The sequence below is a fragment of the Podarcis liolepis genome, assembly GCF_965112155.1.
Source record: "Podarcis liolepis genome assembly, chromosome: 3".
Lineage (NCBI taxonomy): Eukaryota > Metazoa > Chordata > Lepidosauria > Squamata > Lacertidae > Podarcis > Podarcis liolepis.
In genome coordinates, this window is record NC_139557.1 from 34,044,893 (window position 1) to 34,065,697 (window position 20,805).

Sequence of the window (20,805 nt, forward strand, 5' to 3'; positions counted from 1 at the left end):
ATAATTTTTTATTTATACCCCACCCTCCCCAGCCAAGGCCGGGCTCAGAGCAGCTTACAAGCAATAATAAAAACAAGATGAATGATTACAACTTAAAAACAAAAATAAAATACAACATTAAAATAATGGAACATTAAAATATTAAAATGTAGCCTCATCGCAGGAGAAGAAGGAAAGAAAAAAGAAAGAGAGGGAGGGAGGGAATCAAATTGGCTCCAAGCCAAAGGCCAGGCGGAACAACTCTGTCTTACAGGCCCTGCAGAAAGAAATCAGATCCTGCAGGGCCCTGGTCTCATGAGGCAGAGCGTTCCACTAAGCCGGAGTCAGAGTTGAAAAGGCCCTGGCTCTGGTTGAAGCCAATCTAACTTCCTTAGGGCCTGGGACCACTAGGGTGTTGTTATTTATGGACCTTGAGGCTCTCCGTGGGGCATACCAGGAGAGGCGGTCTCATAGGCATGAGGGTCCTAGTCCATGAAGGGCTTTAAAGGTCAAATTAGCACCTTAAATCTGACCCTGTACTCCACCGGGAGCCAGTGCAGCTTGAAAAGCATTGGGTGAATATTCTCCCATGGCAGAGACCCCGTGAGGAGCCTCGCTGCAGCATTCTGTACCTGCTGGAGTTTCTGGGACAGCTTCAAGGGCAGCCCTGCGTAGAGCGAATTACAGTAGTCAAGCCTGGAGATGACCGTCGCATGGATCACTGTGGCCAGGTCGGGGCGGGAAAGGTAAGGGACCAACTGCTTGATGCGGCGAAGGTGGAAAAATGTCGCCTTGGCTGTTGCTGTAACTTGCCCCTCCATGGAAAGGGAGGCGTCAAGGATTACACCCAAACTCTTAACGGAAGGCAATGGCACTAATTGGGCCCCCACAAGAGAAGGGAGTTGGTCCCTCATCCCCATGCCATCCCGACCTAGCCATAGGACCTCTGTCTTCGAAGGATTTAGTTTCAATCGGCTCCCACGAAACCATTCAGCCACAGCTTCCAAGCATCTGGTCAGTGTGTTCGGGGCTGAGTCGGTATGGCCATCCATCAGCAGATAGAGCTGAGTGTCATCAGCATATTGGTGACAGCCCAGCCCAAAGTTCCGTATAATCTGGGCAAGGAGGCACATAAAGATGTTAAAAAGCATCGGGGAGAGAATTGCGCCCTGCGGCACTCCACACACCAAGGAGTGGCGCAACGACATTTCCCTCCCTAGTGCCACCCTCTGTCCCCGACCAGAGATAAAAGAGCACAACAAGTTACGGGCTATGCCAGAAGATCATGATCGACCATGTCAAAGGCTGCTGACAAATCTAAAAGGATCAGCAGTCCTGACCCGCCTCGATCCAGTTGTCTACAGAGATCATCTGTTAGGGCAACCAGAGCCGTCTCCGTCCCAAAACCAGGACGGAAACCGGACTGAAATGGATCTAATGCCGATGTTTCCTCCAGAAACCTACCAAGCTGTTCAGCAACCGCTCTCTCAATTACCTTACCCAGGTATGGAAGATTTGAAACTGGGCGGTAATTGGATAGGTCTAAGGGATCTAATGAAGTTTTCTTTAAGAGTGGACACACCACTGCTTCCTTCAGTTCCCCTGGGAATGTCCCCGTGTCAAGGGACAAATTGATAATTTCAACCAGGGGGGTCCGCGCAACATCTGGACACTCCCTAATCAGCCAAGATGGGCACGGATCAAGGAGGCAGGTGGTGGGCCTACCAATTTGGAGGAATCTATCCACATCAGTAGGGAGTATCCGATCGAAATGGTCCAACACTGGACCTGAAGTCAGTCGAGGGGCCTCCAGTTCAGTCACTGTATCTAAATTGGCAGGGAGATCACGGCGGAGCAACAGGACCTTCTCCGCAAAAAAGCTCGTGAATGCCTCACAGCTGTGGGTCGAATTTGTGCTTAAATTTGGTTGTCCTCCTAAGGACGTTATTGACCTAATTATTCTAAAAAGTTGTGCCGGGCGAGAGCTAGCGGATGCAATGGAAGCTGCAAAGTAAGATTTGCATAAGGCCAGTAACTTGCCTACAAAGAGCTTCATCACTCTGTCCTTTGTTTTTAAGCTCCTTTCTGGCAAGTGAAGAGTTAACACCTCCATCTTCCAGGTCTTCCCAATCCTCAGAGTCTTTTAGTGTCCCGGGAATGTGTCCCCATCTACGACGGTTCTTTGGTTTAAGTTCCCCATTTGCCTTCTCTGTGCCAATGTCTGCTTTCTGACATTGCGGGAGGAAAATAAGAAAACAGAAGAAAAGCATGTGAAGATCAGAACTGCGATATGAGCAAAATAGATATTGAAAGTGCTTCCAATGGGCAGAGAATGGGCCTTTGGCAACAGGGCTGTGATTTTACTGCCCAAATCAGGTCCCACTGGCCACCACTCACTTTCATTTTCTCTTCTATAGTTTCTGCCAAATAAATAAATCCCCATTCCAGTTGTACCTTGGAAGTCGAATGGAATCTGTTCTGGAAGTCCGTTCAACTTCCAAAACATTCGGAAATCAAAGCGTGGCTTCTTATTGGCTGCAGGAAGTTCCTGCAGCCAACTGAAAGCCATGGAAGCCCATGGCTTACTGCCTCACCATGGGCCGGAGAGACATAACTGCCTGCTCAGAGCAAGGTGTAGCATGTATCTTGAGAAGCTGGGTCTGAACGCGTCATCTAAATGAGGAGACCTCCAACTTCACTTGATGGTTGTAGCATACTTCCTCCCCAAGAAGATCATGTATAACCATCAGTACCCAGATGCTCAAATGAGTAGAAGTTTGGATCCTTCCTAACAGGCATATTTCAATAAACATTCCCCATGTATCAGTGGAGCCAAGGTCTGCCCCGCCTGCCTGCTCTACACTAAGGAACTCTTGATTTCCAATTCACTGGAGACCAAGTCAAGAGTTCCCAAGACTAACGCAGAATAGATGGGAGAGGCTGCGGCATTCATGCAACATTATGTAGCCTCTGTGTTGAGAGCAACTGTGGAAAGATCAGCTCAACACGAACAAGCTCCTAGCATCCAGAAACAAAAAAGAAAAGTAGAAATCTGTTTTTGCATTTGCACTTAAAATCACACAGCCAATCCTATTTAAAATACAAGAGTGAGATAATGTCCACATTTTAGAAAGGCAGACATCTCATCCAAGACTATGTCTTACCTGCTGAGGAATCTTATTGTGAATTTCTGGCAAAGCCACCTGGCTAGGCTTGTCTTCTTTTAAATGCTCACTCACGGTGGTGTCTGTTTTGTAGGGGTATATCAGGGAGTGGGAGGGCTGGTTCTGCTGGAATGGTCTGAAGGAAAGGCGAACTTGTGCTTTAGGAGGAGGCTGTGCTGGTGGAATGGGTTTCATGTGGACTTGTGCTTTATCAGGAAGGTCTCTCTGTTGCTTTCCCAGATCCTGAGTAGAGCGAGAGGTGCCCAGTAACTGGCCAACCTGGAAGTAAGGATATCGAAGAGCCTAAAAGTCAAGAGAAAAAAAATTTAAACCAGGGGAGTCAAGCAAGCAGAAACAGGCAGTTTCTCAGTCCCAATATCTAGGGTTCTGTGCATGCCACAATACCACTCAAGGGCAGGGAAGACCCAAAATATGATAGCACATGCAAAATTCAACTTTCTAGTAGTTCAGTTGCTGCTTTCGTTTTTAAAAAAGGAGGTTTCTTAGTACTACAAATATATGCCTGTTGAAATCTTAGAAGGCAAACGGGTGGGTCTTCCATGTTCTGTAACCCTCCTTCTCCCCCTCCACAACAAAACCAGATTTATGCAAAAATGAAAAGCAACCCATCCATGCCACAAGCAATTTTGCAGTTTGCATAATGTGTTTAATCTGCACAATTTAAAAATCATAGGCAAAATCTGGAATGTCTGGGTGCAAAATTTTAATTTTTAAATTTTTTTATGGTGTTGTGCACAACCCTCCCCACACAGGCTGTATGCCCAGAGACTTCTCTCTGGCATTACTCATCTGTTGGACTACCTCTTTAACATGGCATTTGACACCTGAGATATATATTTTCAGGATACACGCTATTCCAGTGACTGCAATTTATTTTTAACAAAGTTTTTTAAATTGCTGTAACCTGCCCTGGGACCTTATGGTGAAGGGCAGGTAAGAAATCATAAACATAACAGACAACTTATTTCACTTTATTAGGGTCCTTTGATTAAACCAATCAGTAGTGAAAGTTAATCAATTAGGGCCAGACAGCCTTTATTCTCAAAGTGTGAGTTTTGTTCTCACTGCTTTATTTCCACTGAAAATGAATAAAGGATAAAGCTGTCCGCCCTGTTGCAGTTTTTAAGAGGTGCTGATGTGAACACAAATCCAATTCTACGTGCTCCTTTTCTGAATAGCAAGGATGGGAATGCATAGAAGAAACAAAGCGAGGTATAGAGTTAGAAACTGCAATAAGAAATAGAGAAAAGCAGAGCTGTGCCAGCAGTGGGTGAAGAGACTTGAGACTTCCCTGAATCAGAAAAATATTCCACTGAATTGGGACTGGAGGTGGGAAATAGTGGTCAGAACCAACAGCCTGCAACACATGTTTTGAACCCACTCCTCCTTGTAACCTTTGAAAGTTCCTCTGTTCCTCTGAGAGAGTGAGCTGTCAGCAAGGCAGAGAGTTGTAAAGACATATCCATAAAAGAAGAGCAAACCTGGCTTGCCGTTGGCCGCTTTTTGGGGTCCCACTGCAACATGTCTCTCATGAGCTGTATTGACTCGCTGCTTGCGTTAGGGATGAGGGTCTTCAGGTTGTTTGGGACGCACTGAGGCCAGCGGAAATTCATGGTGCCGGCAAGCTGGTAGCCTTCGGGCCAGTCATTCTGAAAAGGACGGAAGCATGCCTGGTCAGGAAATGAATACCCGTGTAGCTGGTGCAGCCTTGCCCAAGATGCCACCCTCATGCCCTCATAAGCAACGTTTCCAACATTGCATAAAGGTCTGGCTGACTAATGAACTGATCCTGGGATAACTGAAGCGAGCGGATCAGCTCACACATTTCAAGGGGCAGGTAAGAGGCTGAAGTGATCCCAGAGAATCAAGAGCACATGAGAAGACCAGGGACTCATGACTAGAAAGCTGAAGGGTGAAGTGAAAGCAATGACATGGTAGAGTAAGGCAGTCCTAGGTTAGCTGATCACCGCCATATTTTGGCCAGGCCACTCAACAGGTAGACCGTTGTCAGGCATTTTGTTTCTGTTATTCTACTGCATTCATTCATTGTACCTTTATTGTATCTTTCTTTCTCATATCAATATGCACTATATGCTTGTACACCATTTAAGCAATGTGTGTTCTCTTTCGCAGCATCAAGGCACAGTAACGTCAGCCAGTTCCTGGCATAGAATTCTTATGGACAGCAATGCAACAATAAAGAATGACTCCAAGCATATGCAGAATGCTCTCCTAAAGTTTGAGCGGTCACAGCTTCCTCTCACGCATGCTGAATTCCACTGGAATTAATTCCAAGGCAGCACATTTTTCTTCCCTTTGCTCCCCACCAACCCATACAATGTCTCCTTTCTAGTACAAGTTGCTATTTTCTCTATCGAGACTGTATAAAACTGGAGACATCTTAGCAATCAGCTATCCAGTGTCAATAGCAGAAAAGAAGTAGAGTAGTAGCGGGGAGGGGAGAACAGAACATATTCAGAGTTATACTCCTTCATGTGCACTGAAGACAGGCTCACAGTTACCTTTTTTGGCGTCCCCAGCACTTGGCAAATTTTGAAAATAGTATCAATTTCGCTAGCTCCTGGGAAGAGCGGCCGGAGTGTGTAAACCTCTGCCATGATACAACCGACAGCCCAGATATCAATGGGAGAACTATAGTTAGTGGATCTCAAAAGCACTTCAGGAGCTCTGTACCTGAAAGCCAAAAGCGAGGGGGAAACACAGCGGGGTTCATTTACAAAATATGCCAAGAAGAACCTTACACCAGACTAGTACATTTGCACTGGACAGCAATTGCAAAAGGTCCCTTTCTCTCTGCCAGCATGGAAACAAGAGCCTCTAAAATGCTTCCCAACCCAACCTCCCTCCCTGAGCATCGCTCAAGGTAAGAAGCTGAAGCAATTTTATTCAAGGGTTGCTTGTCCTGTCTAGGGCTTAGATCTTCCCCAATATATCCTCTGTCTTGCAGGGATAATTAACCCTTGAAGTTCTAAACTATAATCAAAGTGGTAAGGTGCTGAGCAATTGTTATTTATTTTATTTGTAAATCACCTAACGTAGGACATTCTCTAGGCCAGAGCTTTCCAAACTGTGTGTTCTGACAAACAAGAGTGCTGGCTGCAATGTGTAGATGTGTCACATATGGGTGGTGCTGTGGTCTAAACCCCCATAGCCTCTTGGGCTTGCCAATCGGAAGGTTGGCAGTTTGAATCCGCACGACGGGCTGAGCTCCCGTTGCTCTGTCCCAGCCCCTGCGAACCTAGCAGTTCGAAAACATACCAGTGCAAGCAGATAAATAGGTATTGCTGTGGTGGGAAAGTAAACGGCATTTCTGTGCACTCTGGCTTCCAACACAGTGTTCAGTTGTGCCAGAAGCAGTTTAGTCCTGCTGGCCACATGACCTGGAAAGCTGTCTATGGACAAATGCCGGCTCCCTCAGCCTGAAAAGCAAGATGAGCGCCACATCCCATAGTCGCCTTTGGCTAGACTTAACTGTCCAGGGGGCCTTTGCCTACCTTTTACCTTACCCCATGCTCCTCCCAGGGCTGGAAAGGGGTTAGTTTAACCTCCGTCTTGCTAGTATAACTGAATTACTGCTGAGAATCGATGCACGTCTAAAAAATGTGTCACCAACATGAAAACTTACAATCAAGTTTTAAAGCGTCCAAAATTGTTAGAAACCACCGCCATCAAAATGTGAGCAATAAAACCAGTAACTTAAAACTTGAAATACCCGCTTCCAGGAGTGTGGGTGAATTTATCAGTAATCCAAATTGGCAGTAACATAAAACATTGAACTCAAATTCCATTGAATGCCTGGCTAAAGAGGAAAGTCTTAACCTGGCACTGAAAAGTTGTTAGCGTCAGACGGCTCTTAATTATTCCCAAAATCACAATCATAGTGGGAATAGAAGTAATCTTTAACTCCACATACACAGCCATAGCCTACTCAGTGTAGACCCACTGACATTAATGGACCTAAATGAGTGAGTAATGTTCATTAATTTCATTTGATCTACTCTGAGCATGAGTAACGTGAACACAGTTTAAGGCATATAAGCTCAAGTGTTTACCATCTTGTGGATACGTAATCTGTGTAGGGAGGTCTGGATCTGATTTCCCGTGCAAGGCCAAAGTCTGCTATCTTCACAAGTTCCGGTCCCATGCAAAGGAGGTTTTCAGGTTTCAAGTCCCTATGGAAAAACCCTGTAGTTGTGAAAACAAACACTAGTCAGTCTGTTCTGCCGCCCACATTTTCATTTCATTGTGCATGTTTGTGTGGTTAGTTACCAGCAGGCTTGTCGACTGACCGGAAAAAAATATCTGGCTTTCCCACTCCTCTTCAAACAGTGGAAGAAAACTGCTGCAAGCAGTAGATGGAAGCTTTTTATGGCATGGCGATAAAGGGTGATAGTCAATGTTAGTCATACACAGAGCAAACCCAATGAAATTGAGAGACTTAAATTAACTGATTTCAGTGGGTCCACTCTGACTTATAGTTGGGGAATCACTCAAATGCTATAATTTGCTCATGTACACAGAGCAAAAGCAGTTAAAGGCATAGAATGTCGGAGCCGGGGTGGGGAAAATAAAGATCTGGAAATCCTAATAATCAGTGGTTAATTTTGAGAGAGGGGTGCTACCGCTCAGGTGTGTTTGGATGGTCTTTTTCCTAACCCCAAAATGTGGCAGCTGGCAAAGGTGACTCAGTGTACTCTGCATATGCTATGAGGTTCTTTATTTTATTATTACTTAATCTTCCAGGGCGGATTTCTGGCACAGCAAACAGAATCTGGGGTCAGGTCCCTGCTCAAAAGGCCTCCTGCTAGAAATTCATTAATAAAGCATTAAAAACTCTTCCATGCCACAGGAAAGGGTCAAACCAAGTGGCACAGTCCAAAAAGAGCTATCAAGGCACACTTGAATTGCTTTACAATCTAGTTAACACAGCAGCAATTAATTATACAAAGCTGTTCTATCAAATCATCCACTTCGTTTTCACTTTATGAAACTGTTTCATGTTTCAGAAACTGCAGTGCTTTGGAAGTTACAAGGAATGAGTTTATTCAGGAAATAACAAGCCCTCACTCCGGTTACATAATATCTGACCCCATCTCCTTTCATTGATGCCATTATAACACTTTATTAAGAGAAGGTGCCAAGAGAGTAAATTGAGCTATTTTGAACCACAAAATGTTCTCCTCTAATACTGCTTTATATTTTGAGGTGAAGATCTGACCAGGTAAAATATCTTCTCTTTCTTAAAAAAAAAAAGTGTGAAAGGTAATAATTTCTCTCTCACACTCACTAAACATGAAGAAAACAGCAATAATCACACTTAGCATTACTATTGTGCAAATGTTCAAGACATTTCAAATATATCAGTAAACCATGCAACTGTATTATTACTAACAGTACTATTATTTATTGCATCTATCACTATACAAACAAAGGTCTCAAAGCAACCTAACAACACGATGCAATACAAGGTCAGCATTATTATTGCCAGAATTGCACAGAACTACTGTGGTCTGCGTTGGCTTCAGAAACGGCATCTGGCCACACAACTTTCGGTCTTCTTTTGCAGCAAAACAGTCTTGGTAGCTTTCCTTGAACCCTGCAGCTCCTGCCTGGGATGACATCCCATGATCGACCCATAATCCTCTAACAGGGGTAGGAGGTCAGTTTAACAATAGAAGTGTTCATTCAAATAATCAGGCTTTACAGATACATTTTGTGCAGTTCAGTCTTGTTGCATGTTTACCCAAAGGCAAGTCCTGTTGACTTCAGTGGGGGCTACACCCCAACAGTAAGGGCGTTTCCAGCTGCAGCCTTAATTAGGAATTGCAGTAAATGGTATAATTCTACAATAAATATATCTTGTTTAATGAACATTAGCCTTTTTGGAACATACTGGAGAAGAGTGTGTTTTCAAGCCTCACTCATACCACTCTCGACTGGTCATGTTTACCTTCCTGAACGCAAACAAAAAAACCTTTAGTGCCTGCTCAAATATTTCTTAAGTATTTGTTAATATCACTTCCTACCATGGCATCAATACAGTCACAGATACTCATCCAATTTGGCCTTTAGTCAGGTCTTACCGTGTTTATGTATGAATGCAAGCCCTTGAAGAATCTGATACATAATATTCCTGACAGTAGATTCGGGAAATAATTTGTTCCTGTAAGGTAAAAGTAGAGGAGGGGGATTTATGTTCACACAGGGGATTTCTTAGCTGTACTTCTTTATTTACTGGAGATACAGTCGAAGGGTAGAATGGATACAGTTATACAAGCAGTAATAAGCATGCTTTTATATATCCCTTATTGGAGGAGGACGTTCTGGGTGCCACAGGATAGCGCACAGAGCAGGAGATCTGCAGGCAGAGGTGTTCTGCCCAAGAAGGAGGCATCCTCATTGCACCCATGGAAAGATCTGTGGTTCTTCTTCCAGCACCACTGCTGCAATGGCAGAGAAGGCAAAAAAGAGCATGCCAGGAGTGGACATGGGTGGGCTCCACTGGATCTAATGGCCTTCCATTCCTCTAACACAGGAGAAAAGTATACCACACCTGGAACGAGCATATTTATTTTCTCTCCTATTGATAGCAATGGGAAGGGATTTTTGTTGCTGTCGTAAATTGCACTGCTGATGGGGAACCGGAAAAGGAAAAGTGACCCATCATTGCCTTCAGCCTTAATCAGATCTGGCACTTGTCTGCCTTTGATTTGTACTCGTGTTCCTCCCCCCTTTCGGATTGCTCTGCTCAAAATTCTACTTCACAGCACCAAGAGGCTCTTCAAAGCAGCTTATAAAAGATTCTCACAATAAAACCACTCAAGTCTAGGAGTACCAGAACAAAATTACATGCTATTCATGTGGTGCCAGGATTATTCAGGCAGCGTTTCCTGTCCCCATCCTTGGTCCTTCCGGACATTGTCACTGGATCATGGCCTACTCATCAGCAGTTGCCAGTCAAGGACCTCCAAGACAAGAGAGAGGGAGCTGAGCAATCTCAGTTCAAAAACCTAAATATCATGCTTATAATGTACTTGATGTGATTTCGCTACCATGAATTACAGTTGCATAGTTCTAGTGCTTGGTGAATAGTAGTTCATGGTTTTGGTTAGTTATACTGGATGGTAGGGGGGGGATCAACATACCTTTCTTTCATTAACTGATAAAGGTTCTCCTTCATGTATTCAAACACAAAGTACAGATTATCATTTTCTCTGATAACTTCTTTCAGTTTCACCACATTGGCATGGTTGAGTTTCTTCAAGGACTGGGAATGCAAGATAAGACAATTACAGACACTGTTGAAACAGGGCTTTAAGATAAGTGACAATGAACGCTTGTCCCAGAAACATAAATTGAGATACTGCTAAATTTAAGCGCCTGGCTGTTAAAAAGTACTCAGACTCTTAGAGTCAGTTATGACCAATGTTCCTCTGGCCTTGTAAAGATGAATGCTGATAGTGGGCACATTGGCACAATCCGTTCTTCAGCCGAGAGGCACTCCAGCTCCCTGGAGGAATGTGAAATGCTGCCCAAGACAGCATCTGACCATGGACTTTCAACCACAGCTCTACCCGAAGCTGAAGGAATCCAGTGCAAATTTCAGATTAACGCACCTTAACTTCTCGAAGATTCATACATTCTTCCCAGGAGTAGAATTTTCTCTTCATCCTGTGAAGCACAAAGTAAGGAAGTCAGTATCACAATCTGATACTACTCATGTACTAGGTCCATGAAGGAATAAATGGAAGCTCACAATACTCAGAGCTGTGCTTCTTTTATGGCTGGGAGCCAACAATCACCCTAGTTCTGCATGCCCAACAAGGTCTTTGGGCTTGTGCTTATTGAACGCTGCCACTGTCACATGGAAACACATTTACAATACTTAGAGGATTTTTAAAGCACATATGGTGGTGGTGGGAGGAAAAAAAATCCCACTGTGCATAGGTCTAAAGGGTAGCTCTTTGGCACTCCACCCATATGGAGCTCTCTTTGGCACTCCACCCATATGGAGCACACATATTTTTTTGTTTGTTTTATTAATTAATCTGTATTTTTCCTCCTTTTGGCTTTAAAGAGGTTTAAAAGTCAGCATGCAAACCTCTGATAAGATTATTGAGGCATAGCTCCTTGCCACTCATGACTTGCAGAAGTAGAATTACGCAAAATGAGAACATGGTATTCTTCTTTGCATGTGATTTAAGTCAGCTTGCTGCATTTTAAAAAAAACACACAACCCTATTTCTTAAAGTTTATTGTTGTCGATTCCCCCCCCCCCCCAAATAAGCATTGTTTTATACCGCAATTTATATTGAGGTTTTCAGCGTAAGGGGATATCTTGAGTCTTGGCTGTTTTATCTTCAGGGTAAAGGGTTTGATCTGATGATCCTGTCCATTCCACATTCTGAAGATCTGGAGATTTTGTCTAAAGTGTTTGTGTTTTCCTATATGATACTTCAGTTCTATAACATGTATACAAATACCGTATTTTTCGCTCTATAACACGCAGATTTTTTCTCCTAAAAAGGAAGGGGAAATGTCTGTGCGTGTTATGCAGCGAATGTGTGGTCCCTGTAGCCGAAAAATAAGGCAAAAATCAAACCGCGCTTCAGGGAGAAGGGAGCTCCGTGAGAAAGCTGTTGCTTTCCTGCATTCTGCCTCAGGGTCTCTCTGCCCACCCTGCTCTGTTTCGTTGCTGTGTTTGCTCAAACGGAACAAAGAGCAGGGAAAGCCCCTCCCCTCCAGGCAAGTAGAGAGGAGAGCAGAGCGTCCGAACAAAGAGCAGGGAAAGCCCCTCCCCTCCAGGCAAGTAGAGGGGAAAGCAGAGCGTCCCTCGCTCTATCCTGTCCCTGCTCCGGAGGGAACAATGTTTGTGAAGGGAAGAGAGATTACAGGTTCGGCTTAAAATTCTGATTTGACTTCCTGCTTTTTGTTTTTGGAGACACACAGCATTCAAATATGCTTTCTTCCATTTAAAAGGATGAAATCCTTAAACAGTGGCTGGCTTGTGTGGGTGGGTGGGGGAAAACTTTTGCCTTCCTTTCCTCACGTTATAGCCCTCTCCTGCATTCTTAGCCTTCTGTGTTTTTCCTTCCCTCCCCACTTAAAATGTGGTTACAAAGCATGGATCCACATGGATCCTCAGGATCTTTGCATTGGGTCACCCCAAATTCACCATCAGAGCACACAGCATGTCCATGGCTACAGCCTGTCCCCCCCAAAAAAAATCACACACCCACTGTTGCCTGGGGCTGCAATGGTGCAAAAACGTGGTTACAAAGCATGGATCCACAGGGATTCTCAGGATTTTTGCATTGGGTCACCCCAAATTCACCATCAGAGCACATAGCATGTCCATGGCTACAGCCTGCCCCCCCCCCAAAATCACGCACCCACTGTTGCCTGGGGCTGCAATGGTGCAAAAACGTGGTTACAAAGCATGGATCCACAGGGATTCTCAGGATTTTTGCATTGGGTCACCCCAAATTCACCATCAGATCACATGTCTGTGGCCACAGCATGAATCACAAAAATCATATATCCACTATTTCATTTAGAATATTTTTTTTCTTGTTTTCTTCCTCTAAAAACTATGTGCGTGTTATGGTCTGGTGCGTGTTATAGAGCGAAAAATACGGTATACTGTACCATCTCCTCAGCATTGCCCACCACCAAATGCAAGCTATTGGGTAAATTCATTTAATACAAGCACAATGTTCTCCTTATCCACAGATTTCCACTTCTAGCTGGAAAATAAGCCAAACACCCTTTAGCACAGAGTCTGGGAGCCTGTGCCCCCCTCAATGTGGTTGGACTCCAGCATGACCAATGGTAAGGGATGGTGGTAATTCATCAACATCTTGAGGGTCACAGGTTTCCCACTGCTGCACAATCAAAATGAGACTTGAAGGAACAACATCTTATTCAAACAACCCCGTGAAATGATGATCAGGCAATCCTTATGGTGATGTAAGTGCCACATACTCCCATATATATAACTGGGTCAGTGGCTCCTTCTCTCCCTCTAGCACAAGAAAAAATATGGAATATTCTCTTTTTCTCAATGAAGGGAAAAAAATCAGAACCTCTCTCTCTCTCTAGTAGAAAAATGCCAGAGAAATTGCTGATTTGTGCTGAAACAAGGCATTCTGGCAGCAGTTCAAAAAATATTTCAAAGCAAACCTCAACCTAAACTACAGCTACTAAACATATTCTAACTATATGATGCCTTCTACTAGTACATGTGCAGTTGTTGACAATCTTCTACCCTAAAACAAACCAAAAAATAGCTGGATTGTGGCTAACATTATATTTGAAACACGCCTGCAGTTCTAGTCATCTCTGCCCATCAAAACATGCATAGAGCCAGGACATTTAAAAAAAAGTACTTGTGATCCAACTAAAGCTGAGGATCAGGAAATTAAATAACATTTGGGCAAAGAGTATGTGGCAAAACACTGAAACTAGCTCAATGTGAAGACAAAGCTTCCTGCTTGCACAGTGCATTAATCTGCAGTGCATGAATTGTGGATGAATTTGATGCCAACCTTTCCAATACAAATGCATTGCTGCTATTTTTCTCCAGGCTATTCATCTGTTATTGCGGTTCTGAACAAGTACCGGTACATTGTGAAATACTGCAAGCTGTACATAAACAATACATGCACAGACAACACATCCACATTGACATGGGAGTCAAAATCCCATCACAAGCCATCTGGTCAGCTGGACAGATGTGATTGTAACATACTGGTTGGTTACAACCATGGCTTTCTATATTCTGTGCTAAATAAACCTGCACCTAGGCAACCAAATTCTGCACTGAAAAGCTGAATGTGGATAATTGAACATATTTTGCACAAAATATTCTGTAAAATTATCTTTTCCCATAATTTATTTCGTTGCAGTGAGATGAGAAGCTATTAAGGGTAGAGTAACTCCATCACAAAATTCCAGTAACTTCAAAGATTTCAACAGGCATGACCTAGCCACAAAAGGCTAGAAAGCAGAGATTCTCAAGAAGCTGCAGTTTAACTCAATACCAAGTCCTACATGTCTGCTGAAGAGCAACAAACACAGATCCCTAGTTGTGGCCTATCAAACATGCTGATATTTGTACCACATCACATTGCTTCGGACTCCCCCATCCAATGGATCAGGCCCAGTTTAAAAGCCAGCAAAGTTGGATTCCACAATCTTCAAAGACGTTGTCAACTTGTAGTCCCTACTATTTAAGCTGAACGGTGTCTGCAAAGAGTTAATGTTGAAGTTGTACAAGAACAACATACATGAGCCTCTTACCTCTTAATGGCGATCAGCTCCCCTGATTCAATACTTCTTCCCAGGAGAACAGAACCGTAAGTCCCATCTCCCAGCTGTTTAATAGTTGTATATCTATTCATGATGGAGGTCCTCCAGAACGCAAACTCATTTCAGTCCCTGGGATGCCGTTTTCCACAGCTGCATTTCCTCTCAGAGTGAAGTTTTTCCGGTGGCAGCACAAACACAAAGCATCTGGAACAGTGTGAATGTTGTCCGGGCTCATATTTTCAAGGACTGGCTTTGCGTCTGTAAAAATACAGGGAAATGCTAACCATTTTCCAAGCCCAAAATGTCTGGATATTCTCATTTCCCTGCAATGTGGCTCATAATCATTATCTGTGTTTTTCCTCGTCTGCCTGAAGACAGGGGATCAAATGAGGGTGTGGTGTGCTCTACTGATAAGATGGCCCACATGAACTACTTAATGCAATTTATACTAGCACCAGAAACTGACAAAATTATAGGCATAAAAATATGAACTGGAAGAATGAATCCAAGAGAAAGTTTGTTAATGACAAAGACATAGTCCTGTCAATTCTGATAAAATCATGCACTTTAATTTATAATAATTTCTTATCGTCAAAATCATATTTAGATGGATAGACCAGACAGAGGCAAGACATAAATGGACAATGTTATCCCAGCATAACATAGACCAATGATTAATCTGATTCCAGAAGGTTTAGGATTATCAACAAGACCAGCTGCCCCTGTCTCAGATTCAGAAGAGAGATGAAAAAGAGACTCATTATTCCCTCTTGTCTACCATCTGTCAATCATTTTCTTTATGATTAGGTCAGCTTACTTACAGGAAGGCTAAATATCATCTTATCATATTCAAATGATACCTCCATAGTTTTTGTTTTGTTTTTTAAACCCAGTGCCGGGGGGGGGGAGCACTTGGAAAATTCACGCACCACAGTGCTTGTTTTCCTGTAGCCACAAGGAACCCTATGTCAGCCTTCATTATTAAAAGATTAGCAATGGGTCGCTGACTCAGAGCACAGTAGATTTTTTTCTCAAACGTTTTGTAAGATGTTAATAAATTTTCAACATATTTATTTAGTTGCCACAATGAATATATTTTATTGAAGACAAACCTTAATCATGGGTCAAAGATCACAAGCAAATGAATCTTTTAATATATATTTTTTAAGCCTAGTATTTTTGTTCCCTGCCCTTCATCTTTAAGGAGGAAGCTCTTTTTAAAAAACCCCGCATTGTCATTTTTCTTTGGAAAGGAGCTTATGTTATGAAACAGTGTGTTCAAAATGGTTGTTAATAGAGCTATCACTCACTTTTTTTAAATTCTGCTTTAGTTGATGAAACTGTGGAGCGTGGCCATTCATTATGTGATGCCTAATTGTGTGATATGCCAAATTCATGGCCAGAGGCTACAGACTGACTCTCTGCACAGTTGGAACCATCAGCGGGAAGGAGGTAGGGAAGGGGTTTAAAGTGTTTGCTGCGTGGTAAGTGACCATCTGATTCTATGTACAGAGAACAAAAGTAATTCATAACCTCCCTATGCTATCCAGGCGGGAATTCTTTTGGTCTAGCAATGCACACCTGGAGTTCTGCCACACACAGGGATTCTCTAGTCTATAATAGAAGGCCATACTACATATATATCACTTTGCACACACATAGGACTCTAGGTAAGCTACATAGTTATCCCCTGGTCTTAATTATTCTTAATTTTCCAAGAAAGCTTTTGTCATTTTAACATAATGGATGCTGCTTCAGAAATGTCAAATAGCATCTTGGCAAATGGAAATTAATCGTGTTAATGTCTAAAAGCACTCATTTTGAAAGCTGTAATGGAGACATTTTAGTATTTTAATTCTAACCCCACCCTGCAGAAAGAGCTGAGCATCAAGGTAGCAAGCAAAAGCAAAGTCAGTGGTAAGGATACAAAAGGAATGTTTCTTGTTTGGTGTAGAATGTGAAAACATATAGGACTCAATCCCTGGTCCTAGGTTTATTGATTTTCATGAAAATAAGACCTATTGTTTAAATGAGGCTCCTGAGTCTAAGTGCTCAAAACGAGTGTAAAATTTCTGCAGGTTTCAATGGGATCTCAGCCAAACCATTCTGAAGTTAACTGGTTTGTAAATCTGAAAGTGAAAATGGCTACATAAGGTAAAAGGCAAAGGACCCCTGGACGGTTAAGCCCAGTCAAAGGCGACTATGGGGTGCAGTGCTCATCTCGCTTTCAGGCCAAAGGAGCCAACGTTTGTCCACAGACAGCTTTCCGGGTCGTGTGACCAACATGACTAAACTGCTTCTGGTGCAACAGGACACTGTGATGGAAGCACATGGAAGCACAATTTACCTTTCCGTCACAATGGTACCTATTTATCTACTTGCACTGGTATGCTTTCAAACTGCTAGGCTGGCAGAAGCTGGGACAGAGCAACAGGAGTTCATCACTACTGAGCAGATTTAAACTGCTGACCTTCCGATCGGCAAGCCCAAGAGGCTCAGTGGTTTAGACCCCAGTACCACCCGCATCCCTAGCAGTCTTGCATCCAACAGTTTTGAAACCAGAGGTTCAAAACAGCACAGTTTTGAAAAGTTCAGTCCACCAACATGCATGTCCAATTTTATCCAAACACAGGTGAAAGCCTGCTCCTTCATCTTAGAAACCATTATGCAAACCTTGGCTACAATAACTAAAGGTGTTCAAATGCGTAGCGATCTGGTAAACAATCAACTTTCCAAAATATACAGTAGATAACCATGAGAAAGCTGAACTTTGCTGGCAATTCCCACAGTTAAGAGTCATGCAAATGAAAAACAAAACAAAGAGCTCAGTCCCATCACAGACAATATGATTAATTTGCACTGGGGGGGGGGGGAATCAAGAGAAATGCAAAGGATACCTCCTGTTTGTTTTTCAAGTGACTCCTACCTGAAAACTAAGTACATAAATGAAAGGGACCACAAAGCAAAACACAGTACTCATAATTACAAGATAGGCAGACAGATAGATAGGCGAAGAAGATGTTCTAGAGATATTCTTTAAAATAATGTTATTTGAGGTTACAGAGTCAGTTTTCCATAGCGAGCACAATGAGTTTTGTAGTGGAGAATGAATGGATGACATGGTCACATTCATGCCCCTTCCCTGTCCCCAAAGGGCCAACAGACACCATCTGCTCAGTAAGGAGGAAGCAGCATGTGAGGGAGGCAGGCAAAGGCAACATTAGCAGCCTGCTCCAACCAGACGGTCTCCTTCTCTTGCTTCTCCTCCCAATTGTACAGTAAATTGTAAACTACCTTAGGTGCCTTGGCAGAAAGGCAGCATATAAATGCAATGAATAAAACAAAAATCTCAGTATTCAAAGCAACAGCTAAATGTGAACAGTATATGGGCCATGATAACTCATTACAAACCAAAAAGGCCTTTTCTTGTGTAACCCACCCTCTAGACCTCTCAGAGATCATGCTTGAAATATGCAAAGAAAAAATGCTATTTAAAGGTTTTAAATTGATGCTTTCCCCTACATTACCTAATTAATAGTGAATATCTATTAAACTATGTAAATTTACAACTAAATATAGTATGATTTATGTACTGTAAATAAAGCTTTGTATATTTTATTTGGTTTTTACTAAACTTAGAATATCTTACAGATGCTGCTGCCCAATATATAACTTTGCTGGTGACGTGTATTATTCAAATTATTTTTAAGACAAAAGTTTTTTTATATATATAAAAAACAGATTTTATTATTATTTAATCTGTTCTTTAAGAGAAAATTAGTGATTACATTATATAGTTGTTGCTTTTAGATCAGTTTTTATTTTTTATCCACCGTTATCACAAAATAAGCATTTGTATTAAAATACTGCCAACAAATCACATTAAAAGGCTACAGTACGAACAAACAAATTAAAAAAAACAACTATCAATGTCTCTACATGCTTTCCCACAGTAGATTATAGGCCAAATCAGAATATTCTTGCAAGCGGACTAGTTTTAGGCCTCTTCTTAAGATGTCAAAATAGTAGCAAAAGTCGTCTTTTAACAATTCAAAATGTAAGCAACAAATGAAGTTTCTACTCTTATTTTACTCCTTAATCAGACATGGAGGGATGGCTAAGATCTCAGGAATTTGGACAATAAACAAAAACCTGAGGATTAACCTGATTTTCCGAAGCCCCCAAAGCTGTCATGTCTGTGGAACTGACACACAAAATTTACATCAGTGCTCCAAAGGAAGTCTGTCAGCTTCACATGCACCCTTTAAGGAGAAGCAAGTCCTGCAAATGTTGGAAATAAGGCTTCTGCAAGATTAAAAATTACAGTTGTATAGCCAGTACAAACCCTGCTAGTGGAAGCCGTCGATTCTTCCATCAGAAGGAAACCAGAGCAGAGGCAGACTCATCGCACTCAGATGGGCAAGGGGAAGCTTTCCGCCCACCAAGAGAAAAACATACTGTACACACACAAAAGGAAAACGCGGCCACTGAGCAGGGACAACCAAGAGCTTTCCCTGGTAAAAGCAACTCAGCAGCTCCCCCGTATGGCATTTAGTTAGGCAAGCACAACTTTTGTCCTATTTCCTGGAAAAGCAGCAAGTTCAATGCATGCAAGCCTAAGATGAGCAAAGCTTGGCCCCTGGACATGTTTTCAAACATGCAGCAACAACTGGGAACGCTGAACTTGTCAATGCATCAGCCAACACAGCAGGCTTTGAGGGAACAGTGGTAGGATCCGTCGGCACTGCACAGGAAGGCTTGAGCTTTGATACATATCATTGTAGAAGCTAAGCGCAGCATAAACAGTGTTTGTTTATATATCGCTATGCACAACACTGGTGCCATCAATGTGTATGACTTCTTCATAGAGCAAGGAAAGATGATAGGCCCATGCCCCAAAGAATAACCTGAAATTCAACACAGAAGAAGTAATAAAAATGAGGAAGATGAAGAACAAGGGATGAGCAGGTATTCAGTTCAGTCCTGTCTTGTTAGGCAGAGTACTTTAGGCCTAGTATCAGCAAAGTATGAAGGCTGGACAGTGCAATTCTATGCTTACTTGGAACTAAACCCCACTGCATCCAACCAGACATAATTATATTTAGCACTGCAGCCTGAGAGTTTTTTCTTATTCCCTACCTACAATGTTAAAAGGCCAAGGAAACGGCCACCTACACAATGGGTGGACAATCTAAACCTAACAGCATTGCTTATGAGGACTGCAGGAAGCAAACAGCAGAAAGCGATGGGAAAGAACTTGAGACGGAAACCTAAAGATGGATGCAAAACTCTTTTGTCAAGAGAGGGAGAAGTTCAGCTTATAAGTCTCTCCATGAATGTAGCCCAAAAGCTAAAAAAGGGAATATATATTTGGGTCTCTCTGTCTCCCCAGATGCTGTATCCAAATTTGTCACCGGCTCCTCATGCAGCCAGCCCGCTTTCCCCTTAGTTGCACCCAGTGCTTTTTTCTGGGGGGACACATACCCCTAAACAGGGCTGAATTTAGGTTTGATGAGGCCCTAAGCTACTGAAGGTAATGGGGCCCTTTATATGTCCAACTGTCCTTTGTCAACAACCAATTGTCGCTGTTTTTTGTGTTGAATATATGCTATATGGTAATTTATGGACGGAATAGGTCCATACACAACACAAAACACTTTTGCTGTATGTAGGTTTTATTTCATTTGTTTTTTTATCTTCTATTTTGGAAATGTACATCCAGTTTTCCTTTTCCTTTAAATTTTTTGGGGCCCCCAAGAGGATGGGGCCCTTAGCTATAGCTTGTTTAGCTTATACGTAAATCCGGCACGGCGCCTTAAACATTTGGTGAATCCAAATTTGGCCTCATTGAGGGGCAGTATTTCAACATGAGTAGGAAAATGAGTGTACCCCTAAACATTTTTTGGGGGGGCGGAAGCACTGGTTGCACCTCTATACAAAACGGGAGTAGCTCGGGTGGTGGGAAGGCAATGGGAGATGGGCAAACACTTGTCGCTTACGCTGCCTTCCTTTCGCCACTTACCAGGCAAGGAAGTGCTACCGAGGCCCGTGGGATTTGCTTGTGGGAAACCATGCTTAGGTCACGCACGTTACTCAGTTTAAGGCCTGAAACCACACAAAGTCCAGATGGTTGGTTTGGTTTACAACTTGACACCCCCCAACATCCCCGTGCGCTTAAACGGCCCTCAGCCGCCGGGAACTACAATCCCCATCGCACACCACCGAGAGACGTTTCTGAAAGCCTCATCCCAGCCAATCACCGCCCAGCTGAATGCTTAAAGAGCGCTTTCGCAGCTCCCGGCATACACTG

The 20,805-nt window shown here is 42.9% G+C and overlaps 1 protein-coding gene across 4 annotated transcripts in view; it reads right to left on the minus strand.

Annotated features, from left to right (window-relative positions):
• CILK1 (ciliogenesis associated kinase 1) overlaps window positions 1-20,778 on the minus strand; it is a 28,966-nt gene extending 8,188 nt beyond the window's left edge. For 2 of the 4 annotated variants that reach the window (XR_014524072.1, XM_083495612.1), the window contains exons 1-10: window positions 20,518-20,778; window positions 14,487-14,753; window positions 10,802-10,856; window positions 10,331-10,452; window positions 9,269-9,348; window positions 7,238-7,370; window positions 5,687-5,858; window positions 4,646-4,813; window positions 3,144-3,446; window positions 2,020-2,207 (exon numbers count right to left, since the gene is read on the minus strand). Coding sequence is in view for 2 of the 4 variants with exons in the window: in XM_083495612.1 (XP_083351738.1) it covers window positions 2,020-2,207; window positions 3,144-3,446; window positions 4,646-4,813; window positions 5,687-5,858; window positions 7,238-7,370; window positions 9,269-9,348; window positions 10,331-10,452; window positions 10,802-10,856; window positions 14,487-14,587 (1,322 nt within the window). In the remaining 2 variants the exon portion in view is untranslated. Of the gene's footprint in view, window positions 1-2,019; window positions 2,208-3,143; window positions 3,447-4,645; window positions 4,814-5,686; window positions 5,859-7,237; window positions 7,371-9,268; window positions 9,349-10,330; window positions 10,453-10,801; window positions 10,857-14,486; window positions 14,754-18,840; window positions 19,613-20,517 lie in introns of those variants that run through there. The other 2 variants (XR_014524073.1, XM_083495611.1) reach the window with 1 other exon arrangement.
• Window positions 20,779-20,805: the final 27 nt, after the last annotated feature.